General features: G+C 37.2%; 2 protein-coding genes across 3 annotated transcripts in view; both read left to right on the top strand.

Annotated features, from left to right (window-relative positions):
* Positions 1–481: 481 nt before the first annotated feature.
* On the top strand, positions 482–7,172 carry ndufv2 (NADH:ubiquinone oxidoreductase core subunit V2). The gene is made up of 8 exons (XM_023410911.2): positions 482–635; positions 1,569–1,631; positions 3,056–3,118; positions 4,132–4,248; positions 4,399–4,567; positions 4,960–5,069; positions 6,802–6,878; positions 6,973–7,172. Exons 1-8 carry the CDS (start codon positions 594–596, stop codon positions 7,064–7,066), a joined length of 735 nt encoding a protein of 244 aa, XP_023266679.1. The 5' UTR covers positions 482–593; the 3' UTR covers positions 7,067–7,172.
* Positions 7,173–9,306: 2,134 nt separating this feature from the next.
* Positions 9,307–20,710, top strand: part of ankrd12 (ankyrin repeat domain 12) — a 38,679-nt gene continuing 27,275 nt past the window's right edge. For both annotated transcript variants that reach the window (XM_023410870.2, XM_023410869.2), the window contains exon 1: positions 9,307–9,466. The gene's annotated coding sequence lies outside the window, so the exon portion shown is untranslated. The remainder of the gene's footprint in view (positions 9,467–20,710) is intronic.

Here is a 20,710-nt window from a genome sequence, read left to right as displayed (position 1 = left end):
TTTAATGTTACTGAAAAAAGTAAACTAAAACTAATGCAATGGCTATAGAAAAAATAAATATCATCATTAAAAAATCATTCTGGATAGAGTATCCACTAAAGATTTCTATATGTTTTCATTTATTCATTATATGCCTTCTCCTAACTGACTGCAATCTATTGTAATTATGTTAATTAGCGTCTCTCTTTATCATATTATTTGGATTTTATCCTACCTTTACTGAGAAGCACTTTGAAGCATTGTTTTTAAGTGTGAAAAGTTTTCATCATTGTTATATTTCATTGTTATGATATAATACTGTATCATTAATAAAATATTTTGCTCTTTTTATACTTTGGATCATATGTCCCTAGCGGGTGAACATACAACGTGAACTATCATTTAGGTTACGTAACATACCTCAGAGGAAATGTCCAAATGGCTGTTGGCATCATTTGTTTTAGCGCAAATTCCTATCTGCGATCGATTGAGTGACGCCGCGACTGAAACGACGTCAGACCGTCCTAATCGAGCGTGATAACGCTTGTGTTGATGTCCGCCGCTGCCGTCCCGTCTATCTACTAACTAACCGGGACAAAACTTCGAGCCTCAAGATGTTTTTGTCTGCTGCTGTTCGCTCTGCAGTGTCGCAAACGGTATGGTTGTGATATTCTTTATGATTCTGGGTAAAGGTTTAAATGCTATTTTTGGTTATTTGGAGAGAAAGTGCTGTGACTCTTCACAAGGGCAAGCAGCAGTGGAGGCCGCTAAGCCAACTAACGTTGGGTAACACTAGCATACTAGCTAGTTTAGCTTCATGCTGTCAAGCATTTACAAGGTGATTATTGGACAAATGAGCAATTCAAAAAAGTCTCTTTGGTTTTAAACTTTTATCTGTTGGAATTAGCTTCACTATTCTCGTTTGCCTGACACTGACTACCACTTTGACATGTGAGAAGTGAGAGTTATGTGTTGAAACACGTAACTCTCAGTTGATGTTGCAGCTGTTGACATGATTTAAAAAATCAATTGCTGTATTTATGAAAACACGGCATTAAGAAAGGACCGACGGTAGCCTCATGTTCTTTAATGGCAATTCTACATTTCTAACGAGTGCCATTTAAAGATTTATATCAATATTCTTGATAATCTAAGACCTGTATTCCCTGAAATGTGTAAATGTTAATGAAAATGGACACGTGTGATTCTGTAGGTAAATATACCTTTGTAGCGAATACTAACTAGTGCTTAAGATACGTTGTGATGGTTAGTTAGTCCCCTATTATGACGAAAACTGTCAGATTATTATTTTTTGTCCTGGTAACTTTTATGAGCTACAATCAAAACAGAAAATAGCTTTATGAATTCTACAAATTAATGTAAAAGTCACGATATTACACACTCTCTGTGGTAGACAATGGCAACATCAGCTTTCATTTTTTCTATTTAACCTATCCATTTACCTTTACTTTCAGGTAGTTTCATATTTCAAGCAAGGCATACCTGCAAAAAGTATGTCTCTTGGATAGTTTTAGTGTCATTTATACACTACCAGGTAATTTAGGTCTTCTTTCTCTCTGTGTTTTCAGGCCAGGCAGGTCAGGAGCCTGCATCGGTCTGCTGCACGCGCTGGGGCTGGTGGCATCTTCGTGGTGAGTTACAGTGTCTGTGTCCAAAAAATAAGAAGGTGGATATTGAGTAGCCACCAGAGCTGTATAATCAGGCCCACTTGTTTATTGTCTGTCGAATACCCCACAATTGGCATTCAGAGTTGAATTACTGTATTAAGTGTTTATTGTCATTTTGTCAGTATTCTTCAGACAGCATCTGTTAAATGTTAAAAAGTGATCCTAAACTTTCCTTTTCAATTAATTTAGTCAGATTTCAATCTGGCTTTTAAATCACAGACTACTCTTGCGTGAGAAAGTAGTGAATGCACTGAGCTATGAAGTAAAAAAGTAATCGACACTGAATGACCACTGTGATGGATAACCAGATTTTTCTTTGCCATGCTTAAAACATTCATGATAATATGCAATATTATCGCTGTTAATTGCCCTTATTACTGACCTCTGTGGACTTGTGTCAGTGTAGTCTGTCCAGCTAGTTGATGCATTTCGAAAGGGCACTTAAAACAGATCTCACAGGGTTTCATGAAATGGGATTAAACAACTGGAGTAAATCAAATTAGATTTATTCTTCCATATTTGAGGAAAATGTAAATTGTTCATCTAACTTAGTTTTTCCTCATGAAATAGGTCAGTTTGACTCCGGTGTTTACACACAATACCAATATAAACAAATATTTCACTACCACAAACTTGAGCGAGTATAGTTTTAGAAATTGTATTTCCAGTTGTTTGCATGTGATTACATCAGTTATATTTGTTTCAGCATGAATTGTAAATGTGTGTAAATTTGATCAATGCATAATTCAGTTTCTGCTTCTATTCTTGCTTAAATAATCCCAAAGGTATAATTTATCCAAAAGCTACTAATTCATCCAGGGAACCACCTTACAGCCTGATCAAACCATGCTGTGCAACAAAAACATCACATGTGATATTGTCATGTTATGGAAACATGCCATGGTTTCATACTCTCTTGGTAATAAAGATGTTTTTGATCCGTGATTGGACTAAAAAAAGTATGGCTGAATTGTCTTTGAGTCACTCCTCTTTATCGAGGAATGTTTTTGACATCTTTAACATCAAACACCTTTAAAGTTGTTCTTTCTTTTAATTGCTCAAATGATATTTGCTGTTCACAAGGGGGCAGTGTGTACAGAAATGTTATCTGTGTTGAGACTTTTCAATGATCTGAAAGAAGCACTGGTTTGACCTCTGGGCTCACATGATGGGTTGTTATTTTTTAATAGATACTATTAGATACTGCTCATGAGCCTGTTACTCACACTTAATTGTTGAACAAAAATTTATCTCTAACAGCATCTTCACATTTTTGATGAATAAATTGACTGATACATGTTATTCAAAGATGAATAAGGATAATTATACATTTGGTGCAAATAATATTAACTGTCCTTTTAATACCATTATCTTTCTTTCTGTTTTAGCACAGAGATACTCCTGACAACAACCCTGATATTCCTTTTGAGTTCACTGAGGAGAACAAAAAGGTAAGACAGGTCAAGGTCACTGTGACCTCACAAAACATGTTTTCTGGCATCGTGAATGCAACATCTCCGGAAAGCCTAGAGGGAATCCCTACAAATCTGGCACAAACGTTCTCTTGAACTCAAGGATACACTGATTAGAATTTGGTGGTCAAAGGTCACTGTGACCTCACAAAACACATTTTTGACCTTGTGAAGGCAATATCTCAGCAACCCCATGAGGGGGTTTCTTCAAATTTGGCACAAACATTCACTTGGACCTAAAGATGAACAGATTAGATTTTGGTGATCAAATGTCTAGGTCACTGTGAGCACACAAAGCTTGTTTTTGGCCATAACTCAAGTATTCACATGCTAATTAACTGCAACTGCACTGGTTGGCGGAGGTATTAAACCTCCAGGCGGTAATTCTAGTTTGTATCCAACAATTCCCTGTTTGCTGAGTCCAACATGCATTTTTGTATGATTGTTTGATACAGATTTCAGATATACCTATCTTATTTTATTTTACAACAATGGTAGTTTTATTTTGTTTTCAAGCCAGTTTCACTACTTCAGCCAGATTCTTTTTGGTTTTTCTGAAAGGTTGAAATATAATACTGGTATTTTCTATCCATATAAATGGGTACTCGGCACAATGCCAGCTAAACATGAGCACTTCATCATTATCACCAATATGTAACAAGTATTATTAAAGTTCAAATTCAGGTTACTTTTTAAAGCTGACATCAACCCATTGAGAGTATGCTGATCTCTTGTAGTAAATATCTGAGAGGATAATGCTTTTATATGAACATTGCTTTACAGTTTAAATGTATCTAACTTTAAAATAAATTAAGTCCAAAAGAGGAATGCAATGATTCAGTTATTCTAAGCTGCAAGCAAGTTCACATAAAATGGTCAAATGTTATATATTTACACACATATATATATATATATATATTTTGTGTTTCTCACACACACACACACACACACACCATAACAAATATATTTTTTGATATGTTTTTCCCATGTAGAGGATTGAGGCAATCATTTCAATGTACCCGGAAGGACACAAGCAGGCAGCCACCATCCCAGTGTTGGATTTAGCCCAGAGGCAACATGGATGGCTCCCCATCAACGTCATGAACAAGGCACAGTGATTCTTCTGGAATTTGTTTTACAGCTGTGTGATGACAATTTCTCTTAGAAAAATCAGTTGCATAACAGTTTTATTAAGCACGATACAGCATCCGGTCTTTCTTGTCAAACCTCACTGTATGTTTGTAATTGTTTTCACTCAGGTTGCTGAGGTGCTGGAAGTTCCTCCAATGAGAGTGTATGAAGTAGCGACATTCTATACAATGTTCCTGCGTCAGCCCGTGGGAAAATACTTCATTCAGATCTGCACAACAACACCCTGCATGCTCTGCAACTCAGACAGCATCCTGGAGGCCATCCAAAACAAACTGGGTGAGAGAGCCATTTTCCATTTTTACAGCAGAACACCAATTAAGAGATGACAGCGCAGACTTTTTTTAATTGTGTATATTTGAGATCAACAGAGATGGGAACAAACATGTAAATATACAGTTGTCAGTGCTATTCAAACAACAGCAAGCTGTAGCAGCACAAGAAAACTCCAGCTGCCAGACAGAAATAAAGCCAGATGGATAACTAACATACTTCAGTATTGTGGCGTAGTCAGTCAACCAAATAGTGACGTTTTATTTTTTTGTTGTAACTTGCATGTAGTGTTACAGGTGAGTTTTATCAGGGAGTACTGCTTGAGTTCAGAAACACTACCTGCTGCTGGTCAGGAGATTAGCTACATATATAGCATGTCTTCATTTGTTTCTCTACAGGTATCAAGGTTGGAGAGACTACTCCTGACAAGATGTTCTCGCTAATAGAAGTGGAATGCCTAGGTGCCTGTGTGAATGCTCCAATGGTCCAGATCAATGACAACTATTATGTGAGTGCAGATGGCGCCCTTACTGAACATTATAACTAAATTAGAAAAATTAGGTTAAAGTCTGAAATGAGTTTTGCAAAGAATGTCTGCAGAGAATATATCTTTCAGCCCCATTTCTGGAATGCAAACTTTTCTGGTTATTGAAGCCAGTGTAGGTGTGGTACAGTCTACAAATACACAGGCTTGAAAGAAAAGAACAGTGGCAAATGGAAACTATCTATAAACTAAGAATAATAATCAATCTTAAATTAATAATAATATGGCTGGAAAAACAATGTTGTCTCATCCATGAACTCAAAAAATAGATTAACTTTATGAGTCAGATGTGATATGAAAAGCTTGGTTTATGGATTTGTGGTTAAACATTATCTGAATCTAATTCTGCACTTAATTGCCATGGGAAATTCAGTTATTGCAAGTTGAGCACAAGTGAATGACCCAATTAAAGTAAATGTGACTGAGAAAGGACAAATTTCCTCTTAACACCGCAAATTGCTGAGGTATTATCATTAGAGGCAGAAAAGGTAAAATGTCTTCCCAGCAAAAGTGAGGCATTACTGGGTTTAGCATTTTATGTGAATAGGTAACACTCAGAAATACTTGTAGTCTTTGGTCAGTCCTTGATTTGGTCAGTTTGGTAGTTTTATATAAGATGACACCATTTGTAAAGAAGCACTTGAACATGTGTCAGGTTGTTAATGGCTTCTAAACCTGAAGGTAGAAGCTCAGAAGCAGCACCAAGGCAACATTAGTGTAGCTGCAAAGATCTGCATATTTAACAGTTATGATACAAAACAATGCCATAACTGAGCCCCTTTTAACACTAGTGTTGTTAGATAAGAGTCTACGTCCATTCATTATTCTCAGAACTACCTAGTGTTTTGTTTTTTAAGCTATTTGGGGAATTTTTGCCTTTATCCTGATGGTATAGTTAGAAATAAACACTAAAGTTGGGGGGAGAGAGAGGGGATGTCATACAGCAAAGGGCTAAGGGTCAGACTTGAACCCGTGGCTGCTGCGGTTGGGATTAAGTTTATGTGGTATGCTCTCTACTAGGTGAGCCACCAAGGTGCCCCAGAGCTACCAAGTGTTAATGTGATTGTGTGAAAAATAATGTTTCAGGTCTGTAACAAGGCAGACTAGCTATACTCTGGTTGAACTGGTTACCTTAAAAACAAATGAAAGGGCTGTTATTTGACACAGTCTGGAAATGAGTTCACTGTTAAAGCCTGTTTTATTATTTTTAGTATGTACCACAGAAGTAACATGTAGTTTACTAATGTTTTATTAGAAGCTAACAATAAATGTGAATGTGAAAACAACTATCACTGTATCGGAAGCAGTTTTGCGAGTAAAAAATTAATGGCACCAAGTGCTCTGCTATTGCAGCAAAAATGATTTTTAAGCCCTCAATATCCTATTATCCCTGACAAAAGTTATTTTGAACTTCTGTTATTATTTAAAGAAACATTTTGACCGTCAGTGTTTTTAGAATAAGCTGTAATCATCATAAACTCCTTTTTAATTGCAGAGGTAGCATTTAATATATTGCTTTCTAAATTCCCTCCTTCTTCTGGAGGAATTAATAGTTTTGATAATGTCTTCCAAAAAAAAGGTTGAAGAGTGTGAAATAAAAAAATATGAAGACCTTAAAAATCCAGCACAAAACCATTAGCAATGAAAAGCAGAGCACAATGCTTCTTTTTTTCTCATTTATCCTGCTTGTTTTTAGGAGGACCTCACACCTAAGGATATTGAGGACATTATCGATGAACTTAAAGCAGGCAGGGTCCCGGAACCAGGACCTAGGTACAAATAATTTCTATATTTTTCATCTTGACATTGACAGTTACATGTACACTGGCTGCACATTAAGACATATTTTCTTTCCCTTTTTCTAAAGGGGTGGCCGTTTCTCCTGTGAGCCTGCAGGAGGATTGACTTCTCTGACAGAGCCTCCTAAAGGACCAGGCTTTGGTGTAAGAGCTGACCTGTAGACATTTTTCGGCTACAATCTGCTTTTTTCAAAAGCAACTTGTCCCTGAAGCTGATATAATGGTTGACGCAAACATATTGTGTAAATAAATTGTTCATGTACCTGTGCTCTAGGTGTCAGTGTGTCATTTAACAGGGATTCTAACAAGGAGAAGGTAATGTAACTGTAAACAGATGTAATGGTTTATATATTTATATTTTGTCCTATGACAACAACTACAGAATCAGGCCCACTGGATGATAAAACTTAATATATGTATACACAGGCCTGAAACCAGGTATCATATAGGCATTTTCTGGAATCATTAATTAATTAATCTGGTATTTTACAGAAGTAGTAGTATTGGTCTGCTATGTATTTTCATTGCCTTCAAGAGTTATTGCAGTTATGTGAGACCATTTGCTTAACTTGAACTACTGTAGCTCACCAATATCAACTACAAAGTACTGTAACATACTGTGATACAGGAAATTTTGTTTTGTTAAATATCCCCAAGCTTTACCACATGGTGCTGTGGAAAAGAAAAAGGTTATGTCACAGTTTCCATTGTCAAAGCCACTGCAGTGAGGGCCTTCTCTGGCATACACCATGTACCCTCAAATGCATTTTGAAGAGTCATTGTTACAATGTGATTAGTCAGAATTATTCAATATCAGCTCACACAAAAGAGCAAGTAATAATTCAAGACATGGCCAAATAAAAATTTCTCTCTTGTGCACCTGTGGCACATGAAATGTTTCCATAATTCTAAATTCCACAAAACCGAAATGATTTAAGAAAATCCCATTCACAACAAAACATTTTACTTGTCAGAATTACTACATATAAAAAAAACGATTACGTCAAGCCATTTTATCATCTAGGGCTGCCACTTAAGATTATTTTCATTATTGATAAATCTGCAGATTTCCTCAATTAATTGGTAAAAATAGTGAAAGATGCCCTCTATAATTGATGATGTATTCACATTGCTTGTTTTATTCAACAAACAGTTTGCAAAGATATGACAAAGAAAGACTACAAATATTCTCATTTAAGATTATTTAACCAGTTTTTTAACAAGATTATTTAACTGTTTGGAATTTTTGCTTGAAAAAAAATTACAAACAATGAATTGATGATCAACATAGTAATTATCAGAACTCTGAGCTGAGTTCATTAACACTACTTTTGACTATGAATATTGTAGTTTTAAATATCCAAAACAAAAGTGAAATATCTTTTATTGTGAATGATAAAATGTTTTTTTTATTGTAAATATCCATAGTCAGAACTAAATTGTAGAAATCTTGAATTTGTGCTCCCGCTACTCCTGATTTGAATGAAGATATTTACTATTCACAAATCAACATTCAATTGTGGATATGATCAAATTGAGGCCACAACTTAATGGCAAAAGTAGCTTTTGGTCTTTGACGAATCAAAATGTGGTTACATGTTGAAACAATATTTTGAGTAGTTACACATGAATAGCAAATATCCTTTAAGGTAATCCGGTCAGGCTATTATATGAAAAAACCCTCTTGAAATGCATTCGACAGCACAGCTCCCTTCCTACAACAGCCTGTCATTTCCATCCCGCCCCGGTGGCGTTTTCGTGTCTCGCCGGTGCCCCTCCCCCACTCCGGTTTCCTCTTGCGACTTTCAAGCCTGCTCTGCAACATATAACATTATGCACCATAACGCATGCGCGTAGTGTCCACCATGATGCAAATGTCACTGCGCAACCAATTCAAAGCTGGCTGATACCAACAACTGACGGGCTAAAAGGGTGAAATAAGGCGATCATTTCACTAATAAAGCTGTTGCCAAACTGTGTGGCCATGCGCAGAAGAAATAAAAGAGCCATCATTCCTCCGATAACCTCAGCCATGATCTTCGAGAAAGTTCGCACTGACCGCAACACAGCAACGGAAAAGATGACGTCAAGTGCCCATTACTGTTCTCCCTCTCCAGTCCTTTCATGCTAAATGCACACGCCAAAAGCCATCTACACATGTTACACATGCCACTAGCTGACAAAATGTGACAGCGCAGAGAATATTCTTAACATTCAAAGCGCGGATTTACTGGTAATATCGCTAAAATAAGAGTTAAATCGTTTGACACATACCCATCTACAGTCTATCCAGCAGACGGAGACCTTATAAGCTCGGTGGGGCTCAGGTGGTCACATGACTCTGCTCGGCCAATGAAAACGATGCTTGCATGTTTTGCTGGGCTTTTCTCGGAGAGGACGGGCGACGAACGGCTGGGATGTTTTCAAAACCAGCGATGAACGTCACACAGCCGTAGGCTACGGTTAACGTCCAATATTTAGGATATAACAGTTTATATTGCGCAATATTCACATATAGCTGAACCCGAATGAGTCGGTGGGAACGTGTAACCCTGTTTAAAGGTAAGTGCAAAGCAAGGTTTGTTGTTTGATTGCGTCGGTTCATGAGAGGTAAAAATTCTAGTTAACGTTAGCCAACTGGCTACAGCGAACAGGCTAACGTTAAGCTAACTTGACGTAAACTGCGTGCGAAAATGGAATGTTATGTGTTTGCGTGGGCTTGGTATAGTTGTGCGCCACGTGCGTTACACACATTGAGTACTCTTTCTGCGCCAACTGAAATTTCACCCTTATCTGCTTTTAATTAGTCGCTGCATTTGAGACGAGAGTACAGAGAGCCGATAGGAAAATGTCGGGGCGAAGCAGAGTGAGCTGTTTTAGCCCCTGCCAGCCAGCCAGCGAGGCTGTGTAGGGCTGGGAACGAGCTAGCTAGCTATTAAGCGCTGGGGAGGGGGGACGTTGTGAGGGCAGCAGAGGGGCTGCAGTGGGCTTTTGTCTCAGCCTGTACTGTGCGCTCGTGTTGAATATTATCATTAAAACATAAAACCAGAACTTGATTTCTCTCCACGTTGGCCACATAGTGGCATTAAACAACACATTTACTCGTGGAACCCATTTCGGGACATAAAATTACTGATACCGTATGTTTACTATCCATAGCCAAGTTGAAAATTTTAGCGCTCAACAACATATTGCTGGATGTGTATTGAAGGCAAACACGAGCGACATTACCGTGAGGTGGGTGGTGGTGTCTGCAATGATCTAGCCAACACCACAGTTTATTTATACATAGCACAGTTTCAGAAATAATAGCTACCATATCTAGTATAACATATAGTTATGATTTGCTAATGCATACAAGGAACTAGCATAGCTTGAATAACCAGGAGCTTTTGCGCCTCCCAGCCAGTGACTGTGACATCTTGGGGGTGTGTTGCCTTATACAAAAGCTGCCTGTTTTTAGAAGGCTGTCCGTACAACGACTGCTCTGAACCAACAAAACGTCAGCCTAAAATTTAATATACCTCAAGTTAAAGTGCTATTTTGTAGGGACAACATTTTCTATGCACTTAAACTGAAAACCACCCATACACAACAAAAAGTACTAAATCGTGGTATTATTACCAGTATATTAAATGTTATTCTGGCCATACGTATATATTTATGCATATGCTGGGAGGGGAGAGAAACATTGTGCCATGGAGCTGTAATAGATTTGTCATAAATGTATCAGTATATAACAGTATAAACACATAATTCACCTAGCGTAGTTGGATGTGAAATATATGTAATGTCTTGTTTGAGGAAAAGGCAGAAAAAGCCTAAAATGTACATCCATGCTGACATAGTCAGGAAAAGGAAGGCAGCAGTAAACATTCTAAATGATTTCTTCTATTTACAAAATAATTTATTTCTGATGTCAACATTATTATTTTTCCTTTAGTGATCACAAGAGAGAATTTCATCTTTTTGTGGTGAACACTACTTGTAATCACAAAATAATTATGCCAGAGATGAAAAGTTTCATGTTGGTGCATAGAAAAACCTACCATGATTGGTGAATTACTATTTCATTAACTCAATTATACCAAGAAAACAAGCTTGTCATACTGACATCAAAATATTTCACTTACAACCACGAATGAGCAACAGTGAAACATGTTAACCCACGCTCCTCCTAGGCCCTGTATTAGAATTTATTTAAAATTTGACCAGTTACCGAAGGCATTATGAGCCACGGGAGGTGTTTGAATAAAACAGATCGTCTAGATACCTCCAAAGGAAAACTGCCTATTGGCTTGTGAAAATTGACGTTCCTCAGAGCCAACCAACATTTTGCCATTTGCTTTTGCTTTTGAATGACAACCTGCATACTTTGAGACTTCCTTGAGAAATGTTTTGGCATTACAAATTTAAGGTACAGGACCTATGTCATATATAGTCCATGATGATGAGGAAATGTTTATGTGCTATAATTACAAACTTGGAATTAATCTTGTAAATCTGGCATTTAATAATATATATATTACTAGCTATTGCTGTGCAGAAACTATAGACTGATTTGTATAAATGTATCTTACGCTACATTCACAGATTATCATTTCAGAATAGCATTTTGAAACGAAAACAATCTCCGTTCAGACAAGCGTTTTAGCTCCATATTGGAAAGAATCTCAGTCCATTCTAACATGCCTAAAAATGCGAATCACATGAACATTTTTTTTGCTTTGTTCTGGAAAAGAGTCACATGATACGAGTGTGACGAATCAGGGAAGGATATATCGTGACTGATAAGCCCCCATTATGAAGCGAATGTTGGTATCTGTCATCGTTTCCAATAGCCTCCTTTTCTGCCTGTCCAGACTAAAAGGCAAACCCAGAGTCTTCCAAATAAAACAGGCCCAGCACATTTGCAAAAGGTCTCCGTTTCAGGGGTAGCAAAAGTGATGCATTTTAAAACTAAAGCACGTTAGTGTGGATGTAGCCTAATTCTGTCCTATTAGCATAATGGTGTTCAGGTGTATCCATGGTGTCTGCTGCCAGGGTTGATGGTCTGCACAGCCAGTCTGTAGTTAATTGTATGAGGTGAGATTAGCAGGCTTTCGTTAATTTTCGTTAATTTCTCAGGAAATAACGTACAGATCCTGATGTAAAAAAAATCAGACATATCAAGCAAGATCTATGAGTTTGTACAATTTGGTGCAGATCCAGACAATAATCCAGATCTGGTGAAAGAAACTGCGGAATCCACATAACACGCACAATATACGTATTATTAAAAGTAAGCACATTATTAGTTAGTGCATTCATACAGCTGTAGAGCTGTACAGCTGTCTTGTTTAAGGATTAAAGACAATAAATAAATAAAGCTACACTTGAGAATAAGAGACGTGTAGGATTGTGTGGCCTTGGCAGAGTAATGCGTTGTGAGTGCCATTCTATTTGATATTGCAATATACCACTAGACAGTTTCTTGTGTTTATTGGTACTTTGGCATCTGTACCGCAGTACCTTTTTTTTTTTTTTTTTTTTTTTTTTTTTTTTTTTTTTTTTTTTTAATTTTTTTTTTTTTGTTGTGTCATTGAAATGTTTTGCTTTGTGGTGGTTTACTCCTCTGCCAATTTATGGGTGTGTGACATTGAAATGACAGCACATGTGTTTATGTTGCCTTGTGTGTAGAAAAGGTCACATTTATCTATGTCTCTGTTGAACTAAAAGCTCTTCAGAATACAGTGGATAAATTATATGACATTCCTTCTATGTAATTTTTTTGTTTTTAAGGTTATATGTAGCTCTATTGTTGCGCTAATATGATACAAATTATGTCAATGTTTGTATCAGATTTTCATTCAGTTCTTTGGGAAATATTTGACTTAAAAAAAAACAAAACACATTTGTATCTCACTTCATATATAAATAACTAGGGCTGCAACTACTGGTTATTATTGTTATTGATTAATCTGCTAATTATCTATTAGATCCCTTTTTTTATTCTATAAAATGTCGGAAAAAGTGAAAAATGTCTATTCCAACCTCTAAGCATCAAATGTGACATCTTCAAGTGTCTTGTTTTGCCAGACTAACAGCCCAAAACCCAAATATATTCAGTTTAATACATTAGAAAAAGCTGGAATTCTTCAAATTTGGGAGGCTGAAAACTGCACTGTTTAGCCATTTTTGCGTAAAAGATTACTTTAAAACCTACACATACACTTACGAATACTCAGCATTTATTGTAACTGCCGTTATAATTGTTTAGAGGAGGTTGCATCAGTGTAGTTTAGCCGACTTCGCTGCTTTCATCGCCGGAGCAGAAAGCATTGGGGCAGTGAACACTAAACATATCGCTCTGTCCTACGTTTCCATCAGCCTACTTTGTTTCCGTAACAGTAAGTTTTGTAGTGAGGTGATTTTGAGAAAAGTCTCTGTTGGTTATCTTTTATTGGTCCAGCTTCATTGACAAAATGGAGGGATTTGACTGAGATTAGACTCAGGAAGTTTACGACTAATAATTTGAATGATTGGTGTTTAGGGGCAGCCCTACTTTTTTCCTTTTCTAAAGTATCTGGATTGGCACACTCTGGTTACTGTACTTTCGTTGTTATATGGCACACCCACTGTGCTCCACAGGTATCGAAGACAAATGTTAATTGAAACTGAGGTATGTGTGTGTTGCACTGTAGGATTGAACCAATACCCCTTAGACAAAGGTAATCTTTATTTTAGGACCACTATGCTGAAACACAGTGGTATAACAGTACAATGTAATACCATTGTACATTGTTGGACTGCACGTGTGGTTACATGTATTGCATAGTCATATGGCACACACTTAAAAAAAAAAAAAAGTGGAATACAATAGGGCTGCAGCTAACGATTATTTTCATCATCTATTAATCTGATTTGTTTTCTAGATTAAATTGATCACTACACATTACTGTTGAGTGCCAGAACAATAATAAATAATACAGGTCACATTTTCTGGAGGCCTAAAGCGAGTTAGTTAAATTGCATGTTTTTGCATGTTTGTAAATTCTCAAGGACAAAGAAAAGCAGCAAATCTTGACAATTGAGAAACTGGAATTACAGAACATGCCATTTTTGCTGAAACTTTAGTTGAATGATATTTTTGATCAAAATAGTTGACAATTGTGTGTCTGTCGACTGACTAATCAGTTAATTCACACATTCATATATAGCCAGATGGAGGCTGTGCCCAGACACTGAGGCTTTGTCCATTTAATCTGAGAGGCTGTCTCTATCTGTCATTATAGATGCTATTTATTCGGTCAAACTCCACAAGGTAACACTCTCTAAGCAGCAGGTATTTTCTGGCGGTTTTAATTGCCTCGATAGTTTCATCATATTGTATTTTAAAGTGATATTATAACAAGCAGTGCCATATGATGCCGCTACTATGGCTAAATATTGCATAAATATATATATAATACATACATACATACATACACATATATATATATATATATATATATATAATTAAATCTCTCTGTAGACTAAATGTATAGGGTGAATTGGGCAACAGCCAATGTCCAAATATTGGTAGACCTTGACTGATCAATCATCAATTGATCATCAATTTGAAGTCCAACATATTCCCCCTGTGACCTTTGTGCAGTTCTGTCAGAGTTGGTGTTTGATAAGTTAATTCCTCCTCCTCCTCATTTCTAGCAGTGTTTCCTTGGCTGAGTCATTTTGAACATTTTTGTTACTCCTCAAAAGCTTTTTCTTTCACTATTATCCATCCGTATTTCTCTCACATGTTAGATTTATTTTTACTATCTACAATGCTCTTGTGCACAGTCTTGTCATTTGTTTGTGTAACTTGGAGAGGAATTATGAGCATTTGATTTGATGGAAGGATATCCCTACTAGAGTGAATGCCCTATAATTGTTGTCATGTACGATTGAGATTGCGTAGATGCAGGATGGAAACTGAAATTATAAAACCCAAGGAAAATGAACAAGCTACTCAATATGTAACGCATTCTCCTCCAAAGTGTGGTTGGCCACTGGGTCTGGGATTCCTCTTTATATTTAACTTGGTATTATGATGTACTATGATATAATCTGTGATGCAGTGCAGACTTGAATAATTCAATAATTTGTTTGTTGATCGAGTAGAAATTTAAAATATTTGCAGGTTGCAGCTTCAATAAAACTAAGAGCTATTTCCTCTTTACATGAATTGTTAAATTTTTGGTCGCTAGTCAGTCATTTTGTGTCTTAAGCACGCCAATCGATCGATTGCAGAATAGGATAAATGATGATGTAAATACTGATGAATAATTATTTGTGCCAGTTCTGGTGTGGTGCTGGTCTTTAGAAAATCATGGCATTCAGCCGGGGATTTGGTCAGTTGGAAATATTATTTTCTTTTATTTTTCTTGGCAACATTTAGTGCCAACATTCATCTGATGACACTCGATGTATTGAGTGACAGGTCTGAATGCTCAAAAATTAGATTTTCCTTTTTAATTCCGGCCAGATCATGAAAATCAGATGAGGGAGGGTCTGCAGTCACATCAGTTTGCAGTCTACTCAGATGCTCATACAAGCAGAGTGGGGGAGGTGCATAAAAAGCTAAATAAATACAGCCTCAAGAGGTGCATAATGGACAGTTTGATTTAAAGTATTTGCCATTAACACCGTCTTCACAACCTGATGTGTAGTCACACCTAAATGGCAAATTCACTAAATTATTTTAAAACCATTTAAAGATTTCCTTGCATGATAAACACGAGAACAGAGGGGATCTACTGTATGTGTAACTCGAAAACCATACCATAGCTGCTATAAGCCTCTTAAAGAATAGGGTATTGACCAAGGTGCTGCACAACAGGAACAATTATGTAAGGACATGCAGTATTCCCAGTAATGTGCAGTTATGTGTTTTTCCTTGTGATTTTTAATTTTATTAAGGTTTCAGGATGGATGGGTACATACTTGGCCATCTTATTTTTTAAGTCGTTAATGTGCTTTTTGTATCCAACAAAATACCAATTTTTAACAGCTTTTGTAATTTATTGCATACTTTAATGTATTGATCAATCTGCCCCTGTCAAAAGCTTTGTACCTCATGCATCTTTTTTGGTGGTACAAGTAACTTAAAAGTAAAACTAAAAGTTGGCAGAGTAGGAAAGTGACCATCACAATTGAGTGGAGGTGGTGGGGTATGAATGCTGATCAGTGGAATGGAAAAGAAAACAATTTAGCAGTCAAATGCTTATGAGTATCACACATGGTCTATAATGGTGAATGAAAACTTCCAGTGTGAGGTTCACTGGAGCTCACTTTGTGGTTAGGCTCTTTTTTGTGTGAACCATATGAGTAGTCAGTAAAGATGGGGCCCTTTTGTGCATGAGACTCATGAGAGGCCTAGACAAGCTGGCTATGAGATGTTTGGAGTTTTGTCTTTTAGGTCCAATTTTCACCAACAACACAGTGCTGTTAGTAATTCTGGCTCCAATAAAGCTATGAAATTATTGCAAGTATATTGGCCTTTTACTCAGACCCTATGAATGCAGTTCCTCTTTTTTGTTTTGAGTGCTAACTCCGCTGTATCTTCAGGGAAACCCCCCAAAACGGTCAGGGTTTTTGTTTTACTCTTCTTCCACGCTAGCAAAGAGAAGACTAGTGTCTGTTTAGTGTTGTCAGTTTACTGTTAATGATTATTGAGGCTTGTGTAGCTCTTGTTTAGGAATCTTTTGAGCATGGTCACGTTGAAGGTAAATTGGCTTAGAAATTTGGGAAGGTTGTATTAAATGGAAAAAATCCCAAACACAGAGAGCCAGAGGCAGAATTCGTCTATTTCCACTGTTCCAGATAGCTTAACAATCTGCTTTGTATCACTTTCACTTCAAGTTGTCATCCACATTTATTATTTTGCAGTTCAAACAAAACTGTGAAAGAAGTACTAGTGCCGTTTATGATATGATGTGCCTCTACCCAGGCCTGAGCCTATATGCAGTTTGGCATATAGGGACAGATATATATATACACACACACAGATACTTGGCTTCGTCAGCCGGGTATCTGTCTTCGAGAGGCCCAGCAAGTGTGCGTTTGTGCATGTGTGTGTATTTGTGTGTGAAGAGGGTGGAGCCACCTGATTACACAACATGTGCTAGCCTTTGCCAGCAGCAGAATGTGTGCAGAGCGTTGTTTTTGTTTGGTACGTTGAGTGCAGTATCTCCGTGTGTAACGGCTGATGTCGCGTTGATAATCCACCATGTGCTTTTAAAGACTGTCAGTTTGAGAGCCTGTGACATTTCTACAGGACTCTGAATACAGCATGACAACGCAGAAAAAAGGAAAGGAGGAAGGAAAAGCTGGGTTGTAAAATTATAACATTCAAGGATTTTAATTAAAAATGAGCCCTTCAAGTTGCTTTTTATGAATGAGCAATGAGAGAGATAACATTGTCTGTTGATAGTTTACAGGGGAAAAAGACAAATTGACAATGGGCGTGTGGGTTGCATTCTTTATTGCTGGGCTGCTTTCACTTTACTAATGCCAAATAAAGCGGTCATATCCTGTTTACTCTGGCTCTTAGTGACCATGGTTTCTGAGGCCTGAGACCTAAAATAGGTGAACAAGTATTTCATTAACAGGACAATTTCTGTGTATGTCTTTTGATTGGTTTTGTTGCATTTCCATTTCTGTATGGAATTAAGCATGCTATTACTCTAACCTTGAACTTTTTTCAGAAATGTGGTCAAATTTGGTTAATCATCGACAGGTTTGTTGTCTGTTCATGCTGCTTCATTATTATGGATGCCTGTGCTTGTTTCCGTTTACATAGATTTAGACCTAAGCTAAAAACAACACAGCCACATCTATGAATAGTTCATTTGCAGATCAGTTGTTAATATTATTAAAGTGGCATGTAGTGTACTCAAACAAAGTGACTGCTTACATGAAACTTGTTTAGGGAATAGATTTTAAAATTGGTTTAGGCTTGCTGTCTTATCACTTGATACAAAAGCAAATATCTTTTCAGTTAGACTAGTACAGTTGTGTGTTACATTCATACTTGCACAAAATAGAAAAATACACGAGAAAGGAGTTAAAATGACCCCTGCATATATCCTAGATAATGTTGACAGATCTCAGCTAACTTCAAAGTATTCTTAAATTGTAGTTTATTTTGTCATTCCAGTGCAAAAGGTAGCAGTGGTTCATATGATATCAGTATTAACATGTCTACGAAACATTATTTAGCATTGTTGAGAATGATTTGTGTTGTGGCTCTACAATGTGGGAGTACTTGTTTCACAACTGGTCTTACATTTTCTTATATCCCAGGGCCAGAAATTCATTTTTTAGAATGAGAGGAATCCCCCACTGAAATGCTTCACATAGAGGAGGTTTTAACACTTTTTGAGGGGTGGGAGTACTACTTGTGAGTTCACCTACAGGTCTTACCTTCTCCTATTCTTACCTCAGATTGCATTTCAGCCCTCCTCCAATTTAAGGGATTCCCTGTACTATATATATCACTGTAATTTGGTGTTTGCCATATATACATTCTGCAGCGGTGTGCCACACCAGCAAACAATTGATGCTGCTGCAATGTCATGAAGTCGCAATTACACTATTAAACTATCTCACATTAAGTTGGATAGATTTTTATTACCTGTTAATATTTAGTCATCAGGCATACCGAGACAAATAAAAACTTTTACTGCCCCCATTGTGTCAGTCTCTCTACCAGCCATCTCTGTGTGTTTGTCATTCGGGGTGCTCATGAAAGTACCACTTTTTTTTTTTTTTTTTTTTTTTCTTGAAGTGAGGAAGTTAAATATTTGCAGTTCACAATATCGGGTTGAAATGTATATACATGGTTTTTAAGTGCTTGAAAATCCAATCATCACTAAAGCATATGTCATGCAAGAGGGCCAATGAAAAAAGGTGTATTGATCGATTCACAACATCAATGCAAGAAAATATTCCATCTCAAAAGTTGCCAGAAGCTGCTGGTAGCCTTTAAGCAGCACAGTGAATTAAATTATTTTTTCCACCTAGCTACCGTTAATTAATAAAGATAAAAGGCAGTGAAAGATGAAAGATGAAAAGGCAGGCACTCTTTTGACGGTTTCTTTATTTGTGATGCCTTTGCAAAGAAACATTACAAAGGCAGCCTATTAAACTTGGGACAGCTTGTGCTGTATCCACAGTGCTGCTGGAAATGAAAGCTTGCTTGTAATATTCTCAATATGATGAAACTATTCATACAGTCAGTGTAACATTTGATCCTGTGGTCAATCTTAGTTGATTAATGTGTGTAAACGCATGTGCATGTGTCATAGCTGCATCAGTGTCCTTAGTCTTTCTTTTGGTCGCTTCCTCATCTCTTGTGTGTCTCCCTATACTTTGTCTCATTCCTTCATGTCTTTCCACTTATTAAAAAAAAAAACTGCTTTTAGGGAGGACCAAGCTCTGAAATGAGATTGGTGGAGTTTGTATTTCTCAGTGAATTTATGAATTTAGTTGAAATCCTGTTTTGTATGCTGATTCCACAATCACATGATGTCATAGTCTCTGCTTAATCTGCCTCACGCTTTCTTGTCAAGGCTGCTGTATGGGAAACACCATCAGGTGGCGCCTAACAGTTGATGTTTTGAGACATTGAGTGGTAAAAGGTGCAGTATCGTACATCACCGTTGTTAAATTTGATCCACAGATATATTCTGAGCCACTTAGCCTGAAACTTGTCTTTCGACTGCTGCTTCACCTTAGCAGTGTTACTATTACCTGTCTGAGGATTAACGTTGTTAACGTCGTCATCACTGGCACTGCTGTTCGTGCTAGTTCTTTCGGGTTCCAGCGTTTTTATTTTTCGGAGGGAGTTACATTTCAGATGATGATTTAGGTTTTACCCAGTAGCTCATGTTTGCATTCAAGTTCATATAATTGAAACGTGCAACCGCAGAGGGGGCTTGTAGCCTTGTAGAGAGAGAGAGAGAGAGAGAGCGCCCAATATGTGACGTCCAGGGTGGAAGTCGGTCCGATGATGTAGCATTGCCAACCAGTTGTTTATCTTTCTGGCCAGCTCTCCCTCCTGACTTGAAGATGTTGAAAAAATATATCTATATCCAGAGCAGCCTTTTGTGAGAAATGAGTTAGCCCTTAGTGGCTTTGTCTTCTTAACAATTTGATGTCTTGTGCCTGCAGCTGCTTCACAGCAAAAACCTTCCAGTGCTGCCAATAGTTACTACGTCATGTATTCAAAAGTACACACAATCTAAAATCACAATAAAGTAGGAAGTTGCTTTTGTGTCTGAAATGTATATTGTGTCTCTATACACTGCACAAGAGTGTTAATGTGAGTTAGTCAGACCAGCTGTCCATAGTCTGCAATTTATGTAAGTGTGAAGTTAATCGATAGCAGCTGAAATGAACTACGCTCAAGGTTTCCTGTTTGAAATGCAGGTACTGTAAAATGGCAAAAAGAAGGTAAAGGCTCAAACCCTTGATACAGCAATGTTCATAGTAAATGACTGGTATCATGTCCTTTAGCCTCCACACAGCCTTTTAAACGCAGCGCTTAAGAATACGAATCAATATGGAGAAAGTGATATGAATATGCTGTCTCTGAATCAGTGTAGACTATAGAAAATACATCAACTCGAAAATGCTAGCATGGGTGGAAATGGTTGCTGTGAATGAGTTGTGGCCTCCAGGCAAGGGTTGTATTTTTGCTTTTTCTGTCCATTTCAGACTGTAGTTTCAAATAAAGACACATTTAGAAGTGTAACTCATACTTACTGAAGAAGACCTGAAATG

This window comes from Seriola lalandi, unplaced genomic scaffold (genome assembly GCF_002814215.2).
Source record: "Seriola lalandi dorsalis isolate HSWRI2012SDOR001 ecotype SW California unplaced genomic scaffold, Sedor1 jcf7180002054441, whole genome shotgun sequence".
Taxonomy (NCBI): Eukaryota; Metazoa; Chordata; class Actinopteri; order Carangiformes; family Carangidae; genus Seriola; species Seriola lalandi.
The sequence above is the reverse complement of the archived record's forward strand: the minus strand, read 5'-3'. Positions and strand labels throughout refer to the sequence as shown.